The 21,799-nt window shown below is 40.1% G+C and overlaps 1 protein-coding gene across 2 annotated transcripts in view; it reads left to right on the top strand.

Moving 5' to 3' along the window:
* Nucleotides 1–21,799, top strand: part of wwp2 (WW domain containing E3 ubiquitin protein ligase 2) — a 54,596-nt gene that overhangs the window by 21,507 nt on the left and 11,290 nt on the right. The window contains exons 9-14 of one of the 2 annotated variants that reach the window (XM_055031557.1): nt 1,236–1,325; nt 7,400–7,574; nt 15,331–15,385; nt 18,549–18,630; nt 20,257–20,385; nt 21,421–21,499. In XM_055031557.1, the coding sequence (XP_054887532.1) occupies nt 1,236–1,325; nt 7,400–7,574; nt 15,331–15,385; nt 18,549–18,630; nt 20,257–20,385; nt 21,421–21,499 (610 nt within the window). The remainder of the gene's footprint in view (nt 1–1,235; nt 1,326–7,399; nt 7,575–15,330; nt 15,386–18,548; nt 18,631–20,256; nt 20,386–21,420; nt 21,500–21,799) is intronic. The other variant, XM_055031566.1, reaches the window with a different exon arrangement.

Raw genomic sequence — 21,799 nt, 5'->3', positions numbered from 1 at the left:
AAAGTCTTTTTTTTTTCATTTTGACATGAAAAGAAAACCCCTAAAAATACACTTTTTCAGATTAGCACAGCGAAAGCCTTTCATAAGATAGAAGATTTTAAAAATATTTTATATAAATTGTAAATAAGGTGAAAATCCCTGAGTTTGTTCTTTTTCTTTCTTTCTTGCTGAAAACAGTGAATTTCTCCAGGTTATTACTTCAGTTAATTATTATTCTGAGGTCAAATTTAACCTGTGAACAATTGAAAATTTCAAAGAGGTTTTCACCATTTAAACTTCAAACATTTAGTTTGACTCTTGAAGTATGAGCGAACACAATGATGAGATCAAAAGAGCTGCTTCAGCTCTTCAATAAGACGACTTTAGCAGCTCAACCGAATCTGAAATCAGCCGCCCCGCTGGACAGAAAACCGTCTGCAGCTGGAAGAGATTTAGAACAAACTGCTAACATTTGTCCCGAGTGTCTTGTGTGATGAACTGCTCCGCGCACGCTGACGAGGACGAGCAGGGATGGATGAATGAACCAGATCCGGACCCTGTGATATGACGGTAATCCAAAACATATCCACCGAGGCTCAGGGTTCAGAAAAGGAAAATCCTGGGCCTAGTCAAAGCCCAGGGTCCTGATGTCAGATCTGTGGAGTGACTTGAACCGAGCTGTTCATCCAAAGAACCCCTCAAACGTCGGAGGACTAGGTCAAAGGTCAAAGATGGATACAAGAATCACTGAAAATATTTCATCTAAGCTTAATTTAATGATCATCACTAGACCAACGTAATAAGTGATCATTTCTTTTGAAAGGACAAAATACTTAAAAGACGTGATCTTGTTTATACATAATAAAATCACAAAATAACCTTAAATATAATGCATCCTGTTTATTCCATGTTGACAAGCTGAAATTAACTTCTATATATTGAATTGTAGTTAATCAAAGTGTCCATAGAAAAGCCCAGGAGAGGAGATACAAAAGCAGGTGGGATGCATTTAGCAAACTCTGTGATTACAGATAATTTGGTCAGATTTAGATCCGTGGAGTTTTCCATGGATTTGTTTCATCAATGCTGGTCTGTGTCAGCGTTAATGTCCCATCCTTACCCACCGAGGAAGGACGCTCCCTGTCCTCTCTAAATAACATTCAGATGCATACATTGTGAAATCCTACCAAATACTGTCTTTGTTTTCAGTGATGAAGTAAATGTGTGTTTGTGTGTGTGCCTGTCTCTCTGTGCAGCTGGGAGCAGCGAGTTTTACCTCATGGCAGAGTGTATTACGTTGACCACAACACCAAAACCACAACTTGGGAGAGACCACTGCCAGCAGGGTACGCCCATTACACTTTATATATCTGTTTTTCCTGTTGATGCCTAGGGTGAGTCGGGCCAGGCCGAGTAACGCAGGTTCACGTCTTAAAAATGAATTGGACGTTTCTTTTCATATTCGTCCAGATACAGGAAGTTCTTTCCTCAACGGTGGTAAGAAAAACAGATGTGATTTCAAATAATATTTGCTCTATTTATAAAAATATATGTATATTACATTTGTTTTGGAAGGTACACACAACTTGCTTTAAAATACATTTCTGGGTAAAAAGGAAGGTGGTTTGGTATTTAGTGGTTCATTTACTTTAGCAAATTGGAAAAGATTTATATAGATGACACAAATTGGAGATGTTTAAATGTCAGCTCTTGTCACTGATGAGCAGCTGCTGATAGACTTGTGTTATCAAGTTTCTATTGCAGTAAGTAAGTATGTTAAGATAAATCAGGGTTTCTACATAGTCCTGAAAAATATTTTTAGGATTTTAAGATCCCTGATTTCTGCAACCCTGAAAAAAAATGAGCAAAATGAAATATTTGATTCTTGTCTTCTGCAGCTACAGTTTAGTGAAACACACAGGGTTTCTGCACATCCTTCAAAAGTCTTAAAATCTTAAATTCATGTCTACAACTAAAGCCTTTTTAAGATCTTAAATGCATTTAAAAGATGCATTTAAGATATTTTAGCCTCACAAATACATTCATCACAAGTCTTAAACTTTGTTATGGTGAGAGTATTTAATCTTTATCCTTGTATTCAGTTTTTTTCTCGCAGGACTTTCCTGTTGGATGAAAATCTTTCCCGCTTACAGAAATCTGCATTGTGATCTGTGACTCTAGATAGTTGAGGCTACTGCTAACTAGCTGCTGCTATACCCTTGCTAGCTAACTAGCCAGCTAGCTTTTTTGTGTCCATTCAGCTGGATGACGTATGTTTTCACCACTGGCTCACTTCTGATGCCACCCATACGAGGCTTGGTACTAAAAAACTATAAAAGTTTGACACAATGAGTGAGAAGCACAAAGCCGCTGCTAAGATCCACAAACAGACCCCAGAAATTTAAGTTTTTGCTGTGCTTGATTGTAATGCAGCAAGATCCCCCAGCCATCCTCTACATTACTAGTTTGTTTGACCTTAAATTTTATTCAAGTTGGCATTGAACATGTCTTTGAAAGTGTTAAATTTGACTTTTAAAGAGATAATTCCCTTATCCTGCAGTCTAACTGTACTATATGCGTACAATTGGAAGTGCACTCTCCGTTTTTAATCGATTTTTCTTATCAGAGTTCAACTGTTTTCATGACATTTTCACTTTCCCCTCATATTTATTGGTTTTCACAGCGTGTTTGACTGGGTGACAGAGAGAAAAAGAGTCTGTTTTAAGTAAAGGTCACCCCCCTTTCCTCCTCCTCCTTCCAAAACTCCTGCCCCCCATGTCAGTTTTTCCATGCAAGGAACAAGACTGTTGGGGCCCTGAGAACAAAAGTCCTTTCTTAGAGCCACATGAACCTCCATGCTCCGCTGTGCTGGCTGCCGTGGCCTGTCAGAGGATCAATTAGCAGGCTAATAGTGGGCCAGCGCTCCAGATGTACGCACCAGGAACTGTTTAGGAGGTTGAGTGGGGGTAGCTGAGCAGAGCTTGGAAGCTGGAGTAATGAAAGCCATCCGAAGCTAGGCTGGGGAGAGCTTATGAGTCGCACTGTTTTCATCAAATATTCTGTCGTGTCTTGAGTCCAGCCTTGCATCACAAACATAGTGACTCTTGTTTTTGTGCCTCTCACTCTTAGGGACTTTATAAACAAAGCAAAAGGCATGTTTACACAAAGCTATACTTTGCATGGTGCCAGTTTTATCATGTGGCGTTATGTAGACACAGATAAACTGTAAAAAGTGGACTGCAAAGCTGCATTTTGTGGTTATAGCAAGCATATTTCAAAATTTAGTAGTTACATTTTAACAAATCTGTCCTTTTTAAAAAAAATCTTTTGTGTAAAATAAATACCAGCCTCGAGACTGAGAACCTCTGCCAAACCAAAGTGGAGCACTTACTTCTACTTCCAGGGATAAACGACCACACTAAAGCGCGTGGCTGTCGCATGTGTACAATGCAATCAAAGCTCCGATCAGTAATCAAGACTGCATTGTTAATGTGGCTGCATTTTTGTGCAACAGTCACTCTCTTTAAAAATGTGTCTGGTGCACACTGAGCAAACCCACATTCTGGTAATCAGAGCTATCATGTTGCAACTCATTCTCAAACTATCCAATATATGTCTGATTTCAGTCTGTCCCATGTTGATGATTAAGCAGACAGTAAAGTGAACCACTTGTGCCTCATTTTGCATATTAGTGAATTTTTTTTTTTTGGCCAACTTAAAAACTGGAAACTACCATTTTAGTAATTTATACCTGGCAAACAGATGCTAATTTCCACAAGTTTCCAGTGTTTTTAATGCCCAGAGTTGGTGTTAATGTTCACCTTAGATATTTTAATGGGACTGTGTAAAATGACTAATGAAAAGTCAATTTCCACCAGGTTTGTGGTGTGTTAACTAAACACAGCACTACAGAAATTACAGATAATCTCTGCGCTCTGGCTAATAACAGTTCCTGCAAGCAGTGACGGTGTGTATAATTTTTGATTAGATTATGGGAGTCGATGATACACAGCAGGACTTTTTTATTAAGTCATTGCATCGATGTATGTGAGTTTTGCAGCTCCGTTCCCTTTTAGATCCTTAACTGTTTCAGTAAACACCTATTAGTAAGACCAAAGAATAAGCTGTACCCTTTCCTGTTTGAGTAAAGTATCATCATAGAAAATTAGGGAGTGTTATTTTTACATCACAGGCAATCAGATCTGGAGCCACAAGTACTGCAGTCATTTAATATAGGACTGAACCCAGAGAATATCCACTTGAGACAAAAGCCTGACATTATCCAGGGTGTTTGTGGGTTTTTGGTTTAGTTTAAAGGGGGTCACTGCTGTGTCAGGAAGAAAACGTTTTCAGAAGTTTGTTTTTCTTAGACTCTTCTCACATACTGTTTTTTTTAATCTAATTGTAATGAAATTGCAATCATTTATTGATCTTTTTACTCTTTTCTTTGGTTATCAGAACAAAACTTTAACTTTAAACCTCAAACACGGAGAAGATCTTACCCTGAATCGAAACAGTGACGAGTAACAAATGGCCCGTCCAAAAGAGGAACGCAGATGTACTCCGAGCAGTTCTTGGAGATATAATCAGATAAATAACTATGTAGAGGCTCAATGAGATTTCCCCCGTCTCCAGTAAATGAGTAGCTACTGTTGATGACACCAGAGAGCGAAGAGCCCTGCTGTTTATATGATGCACAGAAACATGGAGGTCATCCGAAAAACTCTTGTTTGTAATCAACTCCACTGGTAAAGAGTCCTTCAGCAGCCAAGAGCTGTTATGGCGACAACCACTGTAGTTCATTAATATCTTACACTTTTGAGTAACATTTTCTCTGAATTGCTGAGCAACCAGTGAATAGACTTTGCAGGTGTACGACTGTAAAACAATCACTTGAGACACAATGACTGCGCTCATTGCAGGACTATTAGTAAGAAAATAATCATTTAATCACATGATCATTTTAAATGAGCTTCTCAATTTCTATTTTGATGATTAGCATTTTTTCAAGGGCAATTTTGTTTTGAGATGTAATACATTTTACTCATCTGTGTGGTTTTTGATTTTGCCGTATTTTTCTGTGTTAAGGGTCTTTTCCAAATTAAAGTTTATTTGTCTTTGCGAGAGCGAACATGAAGATGACATTATCAATCAACTACTTAAAAATGGTCTTGTAATTTTGTTGATCACAATTAATTTGTAAGAGCAATGAAAAGTTTAACGCATCCAATAGTATATACTTTTCATAGCTACACTAAATATTGTTGGGGGTTTTTGTAATGTCCCAGTCCATTTCTTACATACTGAAGTATGTATGCAGTTCTTCTGCCCACTGAGCAGACTGGATGTGTTTGTCTTTGTGTGAGTTTGCATTAATAACTTTGGAGTAACCAAAGTGCATCTATTCAGAGCTTTGGGAGGCTGTGCAAACTAAAAGTTGGAGGATTAAAGCTCAAGTAGGGGCGAGACCTGTGCCCTGACATATAATGACTTGCAGCTTTACATGGCTTGTCTTTAACCTTTTCTGGTTATAAGCAGAAACTCCCATCTTTCACCGCAGGGGACTATATTTATTTTTCCTCTCGTGCAGATTTTAAAAGGTTCCTAAGAAATCAAGTCAGTGTTTTTCCAAGCACATGGAAGTTGATGCTGATTTCTCTTCCAAATTCTGCAACGCTTAAGTCAGATATGAGAATAGCAGCAGTCAGCCTATGTGTGTGTGTGGTGTCCTTCATAACACTGTCCTTTGTGTGTGTTTGTGTTTCTGTGGGTTGCTACTATCTCAGCCTCTGTCCAGACCTCCTGCCTCTGGGGAAAACTGGGATACACATTCACCTCTGAGTAATACCACTGGCAAGCAGCAGCGGACAAAAAGCTCGCTGTGGTGCAAACATGGCTATCGGCAGTCAGAATTGCTTCTCCTGTTGTTCTCTCTCATTTACATAATTGAAAACGGGCTTTGGCTTGAAGTGTTTTGCATTAGCAAGAGCAATTTCATACTAACTTTATGTGCTTCTCATTGAAAGATGAAACCTTAAGAAATGGCGCAATCGAGAATAAATGCAATAAAGCGCTCCCCAAAGCATAAAGGGGGAATAGAAATGAGTCTCAAACAGAATAAGATGCTACAGTCAACATGCTGCAATCTTTGAGGAAATCTTAATAGAGTTCAATATTATTGAAACATTTTCAAAAATGTAGAAGTGGTGAGATACAAAGAAAGCTTTGTTAGGTGTTTATTTGATGGGTATTGGTTACAGCTTATAATAGCCCAAAACGTAGTTACTCAGAAAATCAGAATGTGATATAACATCAATAAAAAAATAAAAAAAAGACTTTTAGGATCTACTGGATCTTTGGTGTGTGGCATGGAGGCAGTCGGCCTGTGGCTCTGCTGAGGTGCAACAGAAGTCCAGAATGCCTTCAGGTCATCTGCATCGTTGGGTTTGGTGTCTTTCGTTTTCCTCCTGGCAATATCTGACAATTTCTCTTTGTGGCCAGTTTGCTGAGAGATTAAGCATAAGGAACGAGACGCTTTCAGGTCCTGCATACTTCTGTCTGAGCCTAAATCCAGCTGCAGTCCACAACACTCAAACAGTATTTTCATCTGAAGTCACTCTCGAGGTAGTGGTTATCTCAGTGTCTTGTGCACCTACATTTTTATCAGAGTTTTACCTTCCACTCAATTTTATATGCAGCACCCTATGATTAGCCAGCTTTTTTAACAGCAGACTTTTATGACTCTTTATGTAGCAGGTCAAACATTGTCCCACAGTCGTATCTTCCACACCGCAGTAATTTTTTGTTTAAATAATCTTTTATGTCAAAGAATTTGACAGAAATAATCACTTGAAACTAATCACTCAGTGTGTAATGGATACACATAATTTACTATTTGAATGGAATTACTAAAAAAAATAATGAGCAGCATGAAAACTGAGTTCAACACAAGGAAAAATGTCATCCATCTCCTGTTTGGCCGTTGTAATCCATTTTGGGTTTTGTGGAATAAGTTTTTACCGCATCATGATTAATTTCTAGGAAGGTTTATATTTTAGGTGTGGAGCATAAAAATAACATTTTAAATATTTCTGTAGGAATTTCTAGAATTCTCTACGTTTCCTTTTTTAGCAGCATTTTCCTTTTTTCTCCTCCTCCTTTCCTGTAAAATGGTATCTTTACATTATTGCTTTTTTCCCTCCTGGTCTTTTTTCTCTTGCTTTCTCAACTACCACTCGCTCATCGCCTCCTCTCTCTGTTTTCCTTCCTTTTCTTGTCTTTGTTTCTTTTTCCTCGACTTTAGAAACAGGGAGCAGCTTTTTGATGCAACCACCCACTCTTGACCTGTCAAATAAAAAAGATGTTGCTGAAAGCCCCGTCTCACCCCGACTTGTGTTTTCCAACCAATTCCCCCTTTCAGCTGGGAGAAACGAGTGGACCAGGGAGGTCGATTCTACTATGTGGACCACAACACCAGAACCACCACGTGGCAGAGGCCCACGGCCGAGTCCGTGCGTAACTATCAGCAATGGCAGAGCCAGCGCAGCCAGCTGCAGGGCGCCATGCACCAATTCAGCCAGCGCTTCCTTTACCAGGTACCCACAGATCCTCACCGATTCATAAGATTGCAAATGGTTTCAGCTAAAGGAAGCTACTGCTGGGAGGTCAGTTCAGCTTGTTTTAGCCGCGTCCCTTTGCTTTCCAAGACATAAAGCCACCCGCATGTGATCAGTTTGCTGTTGTAGGTCAGACATGGCAAATTAATCAAATCAATAAAAAATTATTTGTCTAGCATCTTTCAGCAACAAGGCATTTCAAAATGCTTTACATCATAAAAACAAAAAAGTACAAAGTCATAGGTGATGCATTCAACGACGTTACTTTTTTCATGATTAGGTTTCAAAAGCAACTCTAAACAGCTGAGATTTAAAGGAAGTCAGGGTTTCGGCTGTTTTGCGCATTTCTAGAAGTTTGTTCCAGATTTGTGGTGCATAGAGGCTCAATGCTGCTTCTCCATGTTTGGTTCTGGGAATGCAGAGCAGAACCAGAACCAGAAGACCTGAGAGCTCTGAAAGGTTGAAACAACAACAATAGCAGATCTTTAACGTATTGTGGTGCTAAGACCTTAAAATGATTTACAAACTAACAGTATTTTAAAGTCTATTATCTGAGCTCCTGGGAGCCAGTTTAGGCCTTTAAAACTGGTGTGATTAATATTGTTAGTTATTGCTATCATTTAAATCAGGTTTGCTGGAGCAGAGACGTCTAAAACCTGCAGCTCAGTGGGCCAAGAAAACCGAGGCTGGAGACTGCTGCTGTCATGTAGCAAACTCCTGAGTCATCCCACATTTCCTCATTCCTTCTTACGGGCATTTTTGTGACATTTAAAATGCTCTAAGTGATCCAGAGAGCCTTTTGCTCTCCTCCAGATTAATAAATGTAATTTAGAGCTCCAAAAGTTGTACAACCTTTTGAAAAATGACAAATTCTAACTCGGGATAAATACATCCTTTGGAACATTTGTCATTATTTTTGAGTTTAAATAAAAACTAACGGACACCCTAAAACACTTGCATGTTATCTTGTTAGTTAAGGGTTTTAATAAACCAGAATATTATTGAGAAGTCCATTTATCTGAGGAACTTTATCTCTAATTGAAACGCATTATATAGATTAATTACACACAGACGTGTGTTTATTCCAGTGGGTCTGAATGGAGCAGCCATAGTCAGACAGTTGCCAGACACTAACATTATACTGGATTAAAACAACAAAGATTCTTCAATGGGTCATCTGTTAAACCAGCATTAAAACTTATACAAGCTCCAATAAAATTTCCCCACCCTTTGTTTTTTACTTTAATGCAGCTTTGGTGTTTTTCGTGCACTTCGTTTTGTTGTCCTGCGTCTGTTTGGGTTTATGGTCTTCCGAGTGTGGGCTTTATTTGTCTTCGGTCCAACTTTAGAGTTTAGACTTAAACATCCCTTACATATTTCTTTTATCCACATACTCTTTTATTTTTATTTTTTGAAAGAAAACTGTGTTGTATCCCACTAATTACTCATTTCGCACCCAAATACTTTTCTTTTAGCACCCCAAATCAAACCATTGTGTCATAACCTTCTCTTTCTTTTTGGGGGAAGTTTATTTATTTATTTTTTATTTTTTCCTGCTAAGTTAGTCAGTAAAATGATTCCAAGTCTAGATGTGACATTTCCATTTTTTACAGCTCAGATTTGTTGTGAAAATCAGGTGTTGACTGACTTTATTGAAACACGTAAAATGCCTTCCAGAGGAATTCACACTGCTTGACCTTTTCACAAGTCACAACTTTACAACCAGAACTTTGAGTGGATTTTAGTGCCATTTTATGCTGCAGACAAACACAATGGGTGCTCAACATGCTTCAGAAGTCAAATGTTTGGTAAATAGAGTTCAGTAGAGTCAAGTTTTCATTCTTCTGCATGATATAACAAGTAATTATTCAATTGCTTTGAAGTGAAATTATATCATGGTTTTCTCCTCGTTTGCTACTTAGCAGAAAGCAAAAGAAACATGTTTATTTTCCAAATGAGGGTGGCAATTGCTTACGACTGATATGCAGTATTATTCACCTGACTGCATATAGCAGAACATAATGTCTGAACTGTGAGCATTCATTAAATGTACGAATACTTTTACACATCAGGAATATAAGGTTTAAAATGTTACTTTTAACAGTGAAAAAAGAATCCAGTTAAGTTCTTGATGTCATATTGTCAGATTATCAAATTTTTCTCTCACATCTGGTGAAATAAGTGTTTTGAAGCATCACGAATCATTCCATATTGGTTCTGTGGGAAATTAATATCCAGACTTTCAGAGTTAAAAACATTCAGAACCACCTGCCAGCTGTTTGAGTAGGATTGGATTTACCGGTAACTAAGCATCCTCCTTTACGCCACTTACTCTGCAGGTAAAACTGCAGAAAAAGCCGATCAGACACAAGCATTCAATGCCGTTGCTTTTTTTTTTTTTTTTTTGGACAGAATCAACAACTCCACCGTCGTCCTTTCCTTCTCCGCTTCCCTTCTCTTCCCTCCTTCACCCAGTGTGTGAGAACAGCCAAGAGGGCAGGTTGTTGATAGTACGCTGCTCTGTCTTGGAATGCCCAAACTGCTGATAGCGCCGACTATTTATGGCCCCAGTGTGTGTGAACAAGGAAACAGGCTCACAAAAGGGCTCATAGCTTCACTGTGAACACAGGCACACGATCCGCTGCCTGGCTGGCGCACTCACCACCGCCCCCGCTCAGCTGCACTGTTATTTTTCCAACCAGCTGAAAGGTTCTGCAAGCATTGTAGAGTTTTTCATTTTTGGTTGAATGAAAACGAACTGGATTGCGGACTTCATGCACTGAAGGATACGTCGACTCCACTGTGCATGTCGAGGGGCAGCATCATGTGCTTCTTCTGCCTCGGTGTGAGTCAAGTGCTGCTAATGTTGAGCTCAGGTGCAACATTTTTCTGCGCTGCACATGACAACTGAAGAGGGTCAAGTGGCCGGTCTTCTTAAATCCACGGAGCTGCTCGAAGGGGCATGCACATTTTTCACACGGCTGTATGGAAGCATTGTGCAAAGGCTCATCTGCGCAAACCAATATACACACGCACCAAAGCAGCTCTTCATTTACACTGCTGTGCAAAAAGTGTTGGAGCTCTCTCCTGTTTTTCTGTTTGCTTCCAAGAAGCCAGACTTTGACTTTTAAATTGGTCCCAGTCAATATATTTGAACAACTATTAAGACGTTTTTGTTGTACTTCTTTCCGGTGACTCCTCATTCATCACAAAACCATTTTATCTTATTTTTAATTCAGTCTATGAAAAATATCCAAAATAACACCTTTACATAAAATAACTGTTCAGCATATGCAAATTTCACAGAGCTTTTCTGTTTGAAACATGGTAGACAGTGTTCAGTATCAAACTGATCTTACTTTGTTCTCCATTTCTTCATATTTTAACACCAAACACAATCAGGTCTGTTCAGTTTTTAATCTGTATAAACAGCAGAATGAAGGAGGTGAAGGTGGAGCCTGTATTGTTGTTAATTTAGTTCCACATAGAAATAAGTTTTTGTCCTTCAACAACTTTGTCAGATGTCAACAAATAAAACTCACCACAAATCATTTTTAAAAACTTGATATTCTGATGTTTCTTTTTCGAATTACAGATTAAGTAAATTTTTTTGATTTGTCGTTTAATTAGGTAAAACTTGAGACTTTCCCTTGTTTTTTTTTTTTTCTTTTTCTTTGAGCTAGCAAAGAACGTAGTTGAGAAAGTAAAGTGAACGTGAATCAACAGTGAAAACATTGACCGCTGCTGTCTCAGTCCATGCAAAGATAGAAGCACAAATGTGTGTTTGCAGAGTAATTTTAGCTCGTTAGAAGGGCGGCCTCGTGGCCATTAGCTGCCATTTCCAGCTCTCCCTCGTTTCCTCCTTCTCTGCCTGCCGTCCCTTCCGTGTTACTCACCCTTGCTCCTTCCTGTAACCCCTCCTCATCATTCCATCGCCCTTGCTAAACAATCTCGTTTTGGTTTCCACAACTTTCCCTTTCTGCATCAGAACGTCTTCATTTTCATCTGGCTTTATTTCAGACACAATTTTTCCGCCCTTGATTTTCTGCTGTCAGATTGGTTTCCTTCCCAGCAGAATCTCCTCATCCCTCCTCCACCGCTCCAATTATGAGTTCAGCCCATTTTTGCCTGAACAAGGGCTCCTTAACAGCAGCACCTGAATCAACCCTGTGTTTTATCACCCACAGCACAGAACAGAAAATTCACACATGTCCGCGCTGCTCCTGCTAACACCTTAGCTTGTGTTTACACACAACCCGTCAGCACTCATATTTCCATATACAGCGTTTTTGCCATGAAAGGACAATGAACAGAAAATGTTGAAGCTGCACGAATCTTGCTCAGTACATTGGACCTTGGTGGACTTATACTTTGGACTAAATATGGCAATTTGGTTCTCAAAAAAACAAAAAATGCTGCAAAGATCCTGCAGGTAAAAACACAAAACATGCTGCTTTTCTGAAAGAAAATCTAGGCATTTGTTTTTTATCTTAATTGGGGAAAAGAAAGTCTTTGAATTAGAGTTGGGGGTTTTTTCTATAAAACATTAATAAAACGCATTTCTCCTTCCCGGTTTCACATAAAACTTGCGTTTGGGTGAACCGCTGGTATGTTTGTCACTGCCAGCTTTAACTGATGCACAAAAACACTGAGAAGAGGAAAATGTAATTTCTATTAACTGATATGTTAATTTATTCCTGTTCAGTTTGGCTCTTCTTAATGTACTAATGTCAATTTTTCTTGTGATATAAAATTTAATTCAATTAAGTTTATTTATGTAGCGCCAATTCACAAAAACATTTGTCTCCAGGCATTTAGAAAAAAAAAAGATAATTTCAGTTCAATCACACACTCTATTTGGTTCCAGATATCAATCTGATACAAATGTTCGATTAATTATTCAAAGTAGGTTAAAAAGTTTTCTGCCTAAACCCAACAGATTGCATTGAGAAAACAAAAAGTTAGCGGTTGAAATCACAGCAAATGATAAAAATTGGAGAGTCGTAGAAGAAGAAAGTGGGAAAAAATTGGTGAGTTTGACATCAAGCTGCCTGAGCCTATGGCAACATAAATAAAGCTAAAGGATAATTTAACCCCACCTGACCTCTTGTTATGGATTCAAATGTAAAAACTAGAGAATCTAGTTTAAACTTTCTGTTCTTCATTTCTAAGTCTCGTCAGTGAAGCGCTGGATAATCTTAAAATGTTTCAGTGTCTAATGGATAAATATCTAGATTTCTACAAGTACATCCGTCTGTCAGTTCATCCATTCATCATCCAGTGAGTCAGTCCAGTTGTCTTTTTGTTCATCTGATCGTCCACCCTTACACTCTGTGGGTTTTTTTTTTTTTTTTTTTTTTTCATTTTCCACACTTAAAGTTTCACTACTGTAGAGATTTCCACTATAAACTTTATTGGCATTTTAAAAACAGGCCAAAAGCTGAAATCCTCTTGAAATGTGAGTTGACAGTACTCCCCGTTTTCTGCTTCATTGGCATGAAGCACTAAGATGACTTGGTATTTTCTCAGGCAAACTCCATGACCTTTTGATTAAGACACTCCCAACTAATTTTCCCTGTAGTACATGATTTTTACCCCCTGATGTATGTTCACATTAACAACTAGATTTAGTTTTGTCCTCAGTATTTTCTTCTCATGAGTCCAAAGCTACATTTTCACCTGTACTCCTCCCACAGTCCGCAGCACACTATCCTTATTTCACGTTTTGTGCCAAATGGCCGCTTTTCCTCACTTCCTCTCCCTCCCTTGTTTTCCCAGTCTCCTTTTCTTTTCCTCCCTCCAGCTTCGCTCTGTCTGGAAGCCACGGAGGAGCTGAATGGTCAGAGCCAGGATGAAGTCATCATGTCTTTATATCATTATATTCTCCTTTTACCTTTTTTAGTCACAGAAAACCCATACGGGCGGGGCTCGGGGCATAGATTGGCTGTCGATGGGAGCGACACACACTCGCACACACAATCGCACACACCCTTTAACCCTGTTCTGTGCCCAGTCTCACTCCTCACGCATTCCCAGTCCTTTCCATCCCGACTCCCTCAGAGTTTCCATGACAGAGCTGCTTTAAAAGACGCTCAAAGTGACGCTGGCATTAGGTGGATAATACTCCACTCATGCACGCCGAGGAAAGCATCAATATTTTAAGGCCAGCATGAGGGAAAGACCTTTTGAAGAAGCTGCAGATTTCATTTGGAGAAATTAAATGAGTTTTTGTTGCCTGCATTCAGCCTCCCAAGGCTTTGCACTGCAAATAACACAAATCTTACCAAATATTTTTGGTGTAGTTTCTGGTCCAAATGTCTTAGTACATATGAAATAAGACAAAACTAATATACAAGTATTTTTATTTCAATAAAATATAACAGCTTGTTTTAAGTCAACTATTACTTAACATTGATGAAAAATGCCAGATTATTTCACTTGTAACAAGATGTTAACAAGGTGTTATAAGTGAAATAATGTCCCAGTGGAACTAGTACATTTTTATCAATACTAAGAAAATATTGACTTAAAACAAGCTCATATTTAATTTTTATTATTGCTGAAAAGTTACTAAGTACTAAGAGATCTGCACCAAAAACTAGACCAAAAATGCTTAGTAAGGTTTGTGTTTTTTTGCAGTGTACAGGGATTTCAGTGAATGTAATCCTGCCAAAAATGATCATTTATTTTAGATTTTCTGCATAAATGGATGAATTAAGCTGTAATAGTGTGCATCCTGATTTCTGGTAAACTCTCCAGTGATGTTGGAGCTTCTTGTAACGTTCCAAACAAGCAAACGTTTGAGCTGCTTTCCCAGTCCAGTTCATATATTCTTGCGTGCTGGTGTGTGTGTTTATCCTCATATTAAAGCGTACACACTGACCGACTGTTTGCCACGGACAAATTTTCCACACTTTGCTACACACATACACACGCACATCTTTTTTTTTTTCCTTCCCCCTATTAGGTGTGTGTGTGCAGCCTGACCACAGTGGTTTCCAAGCCTACGGTGAATAAAGGTGCCTTTTGTGAAACTTTGGGTGGGTGGGGCAGGAGAGGAGGTGGGGTGTCCAGTCTGGAACAGGCATGAATGTTCCCTCAGTTTGCTCAGACATCACACTTCCCTGCCTGGTTTCACAGCAGCGCTAGAAAGGAGGAGGAGGACCTGAGGGCTGGGTCGGTGGATGAGAAGGTGGTGTCGGTGGGGGCGGGAGGGTGTGCGTTCGAGCAGTGGAGCGGGAAGCTGAGTGGGCGGGGCTTGCATCCAGCCAGTGAGCTCATTGGAACAGCGTTGTTGTTTTATCCTCCTACTGAGCGTGTCGCTTTTGGAAACCACTGGAGCCGCTGGCCGGCCAGCTCCCTCAGTCGCCCCTCGCTGCTGGAGCAGAGAGGACCCCCCTGCCCCCCGGCCCACCATGTTGCCCCGCCAGCCCCTTTCTATCTTAAATACTTCACACACACACACACACACTCACACACTGGGCTTCAGGAGGTAGCAAGGTGAAAAGATCTGCTGCCCTGGGAAGAGCTGAACTGCGTAAGGTTTTTTTTCGTTCTCAACTTTTTCCCTTCCTTGCTTGACTTTTTTTTATTTATTTTTCAATGTTTCACACAAACAGCATCAGGAAAGCAGAATACCAACACAGAGTGACACAAGGCTGAGAAGAAACATGCAGCATGTGGAAGACGAGAGACAGAAAGATGTCCTAACTGGATTTGTTTTGTCTCTCCCCAGCCGTCCGGCGCGCCGGTGGAAAATGACCCCCTGGGCCCGCTGCCTCCCGGATGGGGTAAGTTCGCCTGACTCGCCCGTATGCACACAGATTACTATTTCTCTCCAGCTGCCTTTATGTCGTCATCTGCTTAGGGCTGCACAATATCTTCAGGCTTCCTTTGAAGTCTTGGATTTGGATTTAAAAAGTTTCCGAGTCTGGATTGAGGAAGAAAGATGTTTATTTCTGAATCCCTCATCTAGTTATTGGGTATTGACTTTAAACAATATCAAATTAATTTGATTCAACAAATCGTTTTTCTAATTTATAGGGAATAAGATATAAGTCATACAGAGATTAAACAGAGGGTCAATTTTACTTCTTTTTGGGCCACTTTGAGCTGTGATTCTTAAAGTTGAGCTGATTTAGAAACCAAATAAAGCATTCCATTGTTCTGCAATTTTCAAAATAAAAGCATAACCAATCACTACTTGTCATTTAACGGATCTGTAATTAATGTTCACACTTTATACGTCTCCTCTTTATATACCTTTCAACCTGAGTTTGTCCATTTGCCAGGAAATTAGTGAAATAGTCGCTTACCCCAATGATGTTAACGATTTCTGCTCTTAACATTCACAATATTGCTTGAAAAATCTAGAAAATGGAGTCTGGTAAAGATATGGATGCTTGTTTTTTAAATGGGGCCCTGCATGCCAGATCAAGAGAAGGTCAATGCAACTTCAATCTGTGCAATGATGAAAACCCAAAATATTTCTTCAAGGCAAAATGTGATTGGCTGTTATCTTCCAGGTAGTTCATTAAAACTCTGCTTCCCAACATTTTGTACCTCTTGTTAGTTGGACTTTTGCTGACATGGGATTGAGATCTGAGCGAATGAATCAGAGAGTGGTAGGGACGAGACGATGAAGAAGAAGAGTTGTTGCAAAGTTTAACATCAATTATCTTACCTCAGTTAGAAATGAATTTTTCTTAACTCACTTATTTAAATTGAAAGCTGGCAGTGCTCTTCTGGCTCGGCTTTTATTTTGCGTCAATATAAATATTTTTGTCATTAAGTAGGAGATTTCAAATGTAGCCTAAGTTCCTGCTTTCAGCTGTGGAGCAGAGGTTTGGTAAAGAGTCTGCGGAGGATCAGACAACGATGTTATCGGTGAACTCTGCATCGGCGATATAGATTGGGATTTTCCTCACTCTTCTTTTTCATCGTTGTGACGTGCCCTCCACTATTCCTGAGCTTTTAGGATCGATCATTGCCGGCCATAAAGGAAGCGTACAAGCACATCTGAACACATTATTTGTCTGCAGAGCTTTAAATGTTGCTACTAAATATCCCGTCAAAGCGGTGTTGTTTGATGCAGCATTGCACTGACATTTCCAGGATGGTTTTAATTGGATACGTTGTGCAGCAGAGCATTATTTTTGTTTGTTCAAGCACTTTTTATTTGGGTTTTCTGAACAATTTGAGAGAATGGTTTTGTTTTTCACAAGCACAAGGTCGACTTGTCATTAATTCACATTTTTCGTCCTGTCTTTGCTGTCATCACAATGTCACGAGCGATTTCCCTGAACTCCAGGGTCACTTAGATCAGCTGTGACAGTAAAAGTGCATCCATGAGGCCATATCTTTGACCAGCAGAGTTTTAGCGCTTGGCTTTTAAGACGTAGTAGCCTGGTAAATATTGGATCCCACCAGTGTTTTACAATTATAACTTGATATATTGTGCAGCTCTGCAACGCATTAAGTGTATTTTGCTTTTGCCAACCTCAGAGCAGTTTTTAGTGGTATTAGGCCTTCATGAAACAACAGAAGGAATGTTCTCCCTTTGGTTTTGTCCGGGGGGACGCTGGTGCCGCTAGCGAACCGGTCGTTAATTGGCAGATTTACGTCTCCACTCGAGTGATTCTGATTTCTGCTCCGTTGAAGAAATTCTCTCCTGCTTTCTATTTGTTGCTCCGCTCGTTTATCACTGTAAGGACTCCCTTTGCTCTAAAGGTCTACAAATTACAGGGGCCGTGTTATTGATGGGACCCTTCATCATCCAACATTTTCCCAACAGAGTAATGTAATGGGATCCACGCAGACTCCCCTCGTCACACACATTCATTCATAAACGAACGCCGCTGGCAGCTTCGCGTCCGCCAGCATTTTCACAGCCGTGTCTTCTCCAGAAACGCTCCCTCTCCTCTGCCCATGATGCCTTTTCAACATGTTATGGTACCTCAAGACGAAAACCTCAATTATATCATTGGCTCAGCTTCGCCTCTCGGGCGTGCTTTCTTTCTTTTTTGCTCTCTTTTCTTTTTTGTCAACTGCGGTCTCTTCCCTCTAGTTCTCTTTTTTTTTCTTTTCTCTCTTTTGTTTGAGGCTCAGATTCGGAAAGAGAAAGATGGGAGAAAAGATGATGAAGGAGAAAAAGTGAAGGGAGCTCTGACTGGATGATGAAGGGGGGTGGAGAGAGGAAAGGAGAACGCTAGCAGGAGCTGCAATGTGAGCACTACTGTTTCTGGGCCCGCCACTTACTGCTGGTAATGAGAAAAAGATGTCAGAGCAGCGGAGGGAGGAGGATGGGGCACCGGCTTAACTTTCATGGCACAGACACACTTTTGCATGAAAGAAGAAAACTTTCACTGAAGTTTTCTTTTGTAAAACTTTATTAACCACCAGAAACGAACCTCCGTGTATTCACATCGAGTCGTGGTGAAATACAACACAGACCTGCCAGTTTTATCTCAGAGTTCTGATAGTTTTCCTCTCCCCTTCATCCCAAAAGGTGATTCCTCTGATTAAGGGGTGAGCAATGTGAACAGTACTTTATGGTGCTACGGTTATAACAATAAAAGCTTTTTATTTCTTTTTATAAAGTGTCTGAGGGGCTGTGCACAGCAGTCAAAGCCCGACAATTTGTAATAAGCTTCTTTAGGACGAAAATCAGTTTAAGAAGTGTGATTAAAATGCAAACATTAACTGCATTTAATGATATTTTCTAATGTATTGATATTTATCGACACACCTTTGATGAACAAACTGGATAAATAAATAACAATCCTAACAGTACAGAAATCTTTTGTCATTTTTAAACATTATTAATTGGAGCGAAAAGTCCAATCTTATCGCGGTGCGAAGTTTACCACGATAAACGATATACGATTCGATGAATGCCTACTCTGATATTCTGATGCAATACTCGAGCTCCTTCTGTCTTGCTTGTGTTCGCAGAGAAACGTCAGGACAATGGCCGGGTGTACTTCGTCAACCACAACACCAGGACAACTCAGTGGGACGATCCTCGGACCCAAGGGTGAGAGCTCCAGATTCAACACGAGTGTGTCTGAGCATGTGTGTCTGCCTGCTTGTTAGGTGGCGCCTTGCTTTGAGTGTTTGCTCAGACAGGGGGAGACGTGAACATGACACTGCTGTGAGACAGCTTTCCGAATTATGACAGAAACAGACGTTGAAAAGTTTCCCAGGAACGGACCAGCATCGGATCTTCACAAAAGTTTGATTCGAAACAACAAACAGACAAAAGTGCTTATGAAGCCATTTTCAGAGTTTATCACAACACAACCGATCATGTTGCCGATGTCATTTTATCTTCCTCTAGCCGGAGTTTTTAAATTATTTTTGTTTCATGTCACTCATAATTAAACTTTTGTTATATTTTCACTCACTTGCGATTCTGCTAAGTTCAGACAATTTGCCACTTCATATGGAAAGCATCTTTTACTCAGCTTCCATGCCAAGTCAGTCTACATGCCTTAGATATAAATGAAAATTTTTTTTTATTTAAAACAGCAGCAAATTTGTATGTTTTTTCTGAAAGCACATAAGCATCCTTCATATTTAATGGCTGCGTGAAAGCCTTACAGTTAAACCTTTCACTGTGCACCCACACCCTGAATCATTTCTATTAACGCACAAGGCTTACTCGAGGATCAAGTTCTCTTGTCTTTCCTATTTTGATGAATTGCTTAATAAAAACGGGCCTGCTGTGGTGCCAGAATTTCCCCAAACTTTATATTTCACGGATGGTTGTGTGCGTTTCCACTATGGGGTCCACTGCCGGGCTGTTTGATCAAATTGCTTCCTCCCACTGTTCCTGAGTGGGCTGCCTCCGCAGTCTGGACATATATCTTCTTCCCTCTGTCATCAAAACCTGGAGGAATGAGTCTAATTCGGATCACATTTTTGTTGTTGTGGTTTAAAAGTGAAGTGAAGACTCCCCAAACTGTGTGGTAGTGTGTAATCATATTTTAACCACACAGAAATATTTATCACACTCAAAACTTCATTTATATTTTGGCATCTATGCCGAGGCTCCTTGTCAGGAGAAAACCTTTTCCCTGAGGAGAAAGAAAAGAAGAACCAGGCAGACAGCATGGTTCTTATAAAAAAAGCTCCTGCAGTGGATATGCATCTATTCTTACCTCTAAGTTATCAATGACTTCCTTCTTCCCTGGAGCATGACTATTGCTTGGATCAACTTTAAAATGTAAAACATAAATGACAAAAAAAAAAAAGAGCCTCATTTGCATTTATTTTATAGGGATTATTCAGGGAGCCAATAAATGTGGCCTCTGTGATTTTAAACATATTTTGGAATAATTGTGCCTAAAATGATTGAAAACTTCTGAATTTTTCAGTGAGATTTTGCTATTGGCTATTTTTCTTTATGTGGAAGGTGCTGTATTTATTTATTTATTTGACTCTATCACAAATAAGGCATGCACAGTTGAGCTTTTTTTTCTGAGTTGATCTCCACTACTTTCAAACTTAAAGGTTTTGCCACATTGTGGCTCATCTTTTTGCTTTAGCACCCTGGCTTTCTATCAGCACAGGTTGGCAGGGGGGGATTGTGTTAGCTTCGCCCCCCCAGACGGGGCCCCTCGGCTCGGCAACGTGCTCACTGCCCCTCTCCCTGTTGCAGGATGATCAAGGAGCACCCCCTGCCCCCTGGCTGGGAGATGAAGTACACCGCAGAGGGAGTGCGGTATTTTGTGGACCACAACTCTCGCACCACCACCTTTAAAGACCCCAGACCCGGCTTTGAGTCAGGGTAACTATTGTCTCTCCCCCTCAAACCTGCCACAGACCGAGACAGAGAGCCACTTTTAACGAAACAATCACAATCAGATTTCTATTTGTGTTCCAATACTTTGATTCTTGCACAGTAATTCTGCCTTGGTCTTGCATACAATGTTAATTTCCACATAACAGGGTCAAAATGTCTCTAAATCTGAACTACATTTTATTCTGTTTGATTTTTTATTTATTTATTTTTATCAGCTTGTTATCTTAACTCCACTCCTTTCATTTCTTCGTCTATGATTTACGTTTCCTTTTGTCGTAGCCGTTTAATTAAGAGATGACATTAAATCGCAGCAACATGCTCATTCGGACAAACTGTAAATGTCTTTATTGCAGCAGCTTGAAATCCCGGAGCCGGAGTCGGGCTGTGTGCCGCGCCGCAGACTGTCCTGGCATCTATGTGGCTGTTTATGCTTTTCTGTGTGCCCTCTCAGTTTTGCTTATGTGGCCACTGCTGTATACGGCACGTGTTTGTGGAGAAAGCTGCATGAATCTGCTCCTCCTGGTAATGTTTGCTCTTATTTTTAGTCCGGTGGCTTCAGAGCGGTCCAGAAAGACACTTTTGGACTGTTTTTTTGCTCTGGATCCTGCAGAGGCGCGGGTTCGCACGGACGGCGCTCTGCCGCTGCGGTCTCCGCTTCTGAACCCAGACTGAGAAGTGCCTGGCAGCTCAGCGAGCCCCACACATTTTGTCTCTTCCTCCCCTCTTTCTTTTTTTTTTTACTTTCTTTCTCTCTGCATCTTGGCCTTTTTTGCTGCTGACAAAGCAGAAAACCTGTGTGTGTGCGCGGAGAGTTTGTGGGGCTAACACTAACACAGCTGCATCCCTAAGCTCACCTTTCTCTTTGAGGCCCAGACATTGATTTGCAGCAGAATGAATTATGTAAATACAATATCACTTGCTCCCTGGAACGTCAACTTCTTCATTTTTCTATTTTTTGTTTGCGGTTTATTTTAATGTGAAACTGACCAATTTTTTATCTGTTTTCATGTCTGTGTTCAGGTCAAGGCAGGGCGGCTCGCCTGGAGCTTATGATCGGAGCTTCAGATGGAAATACCACCAGTTCCGTTTCCTGTGTCATGTAAGTGTCAATAAAACACTCAGTTTACCTTCAACGGCTTTGATCTTCTTGATTCAGTCTCTAAAAGAAAGGAAACAATCCTCTCACTGAAGCTGCCCCGCGTTCCTATGCAACCTGGAAATGTTTGTAGTGATTTGAGTTTCTCCAGGTCTGGATAAGTATAGAGAAAAAAACGTTGCATCCATCAGTCAGATCATTCGTTCACTCGTTTTTCCAGAGGCTGCATATTTAAATGCCTACCTTTTGTTAAAATATAGGTCATAAATTCACACTGTTTTGTTTTACCTTTATAATTGGATA

Source organism: Poeciliopsis prolifica, unplaced genomic scaffold, assembly GCF_027474105.1.
Source record: "Poeciliopsis prolifica strain line A6 unplaced genomic scaffold, Auburn_PproV2 SCAFFOLD001, whole genome shotgun sequence".
Taxonomy (NCBI): Eukaryota; Metazoa; Chordata; class Actinopteri; order Cyprinodontiformes; family Poeciliidae; genus Poeciliopsis; species Poeciliopsis prolifica.
The sequence above is the reverse complement of the archived record's forward strand: the minus strand, read 5'-3'. Positions and strand labels throughout refer to the sequence as shown.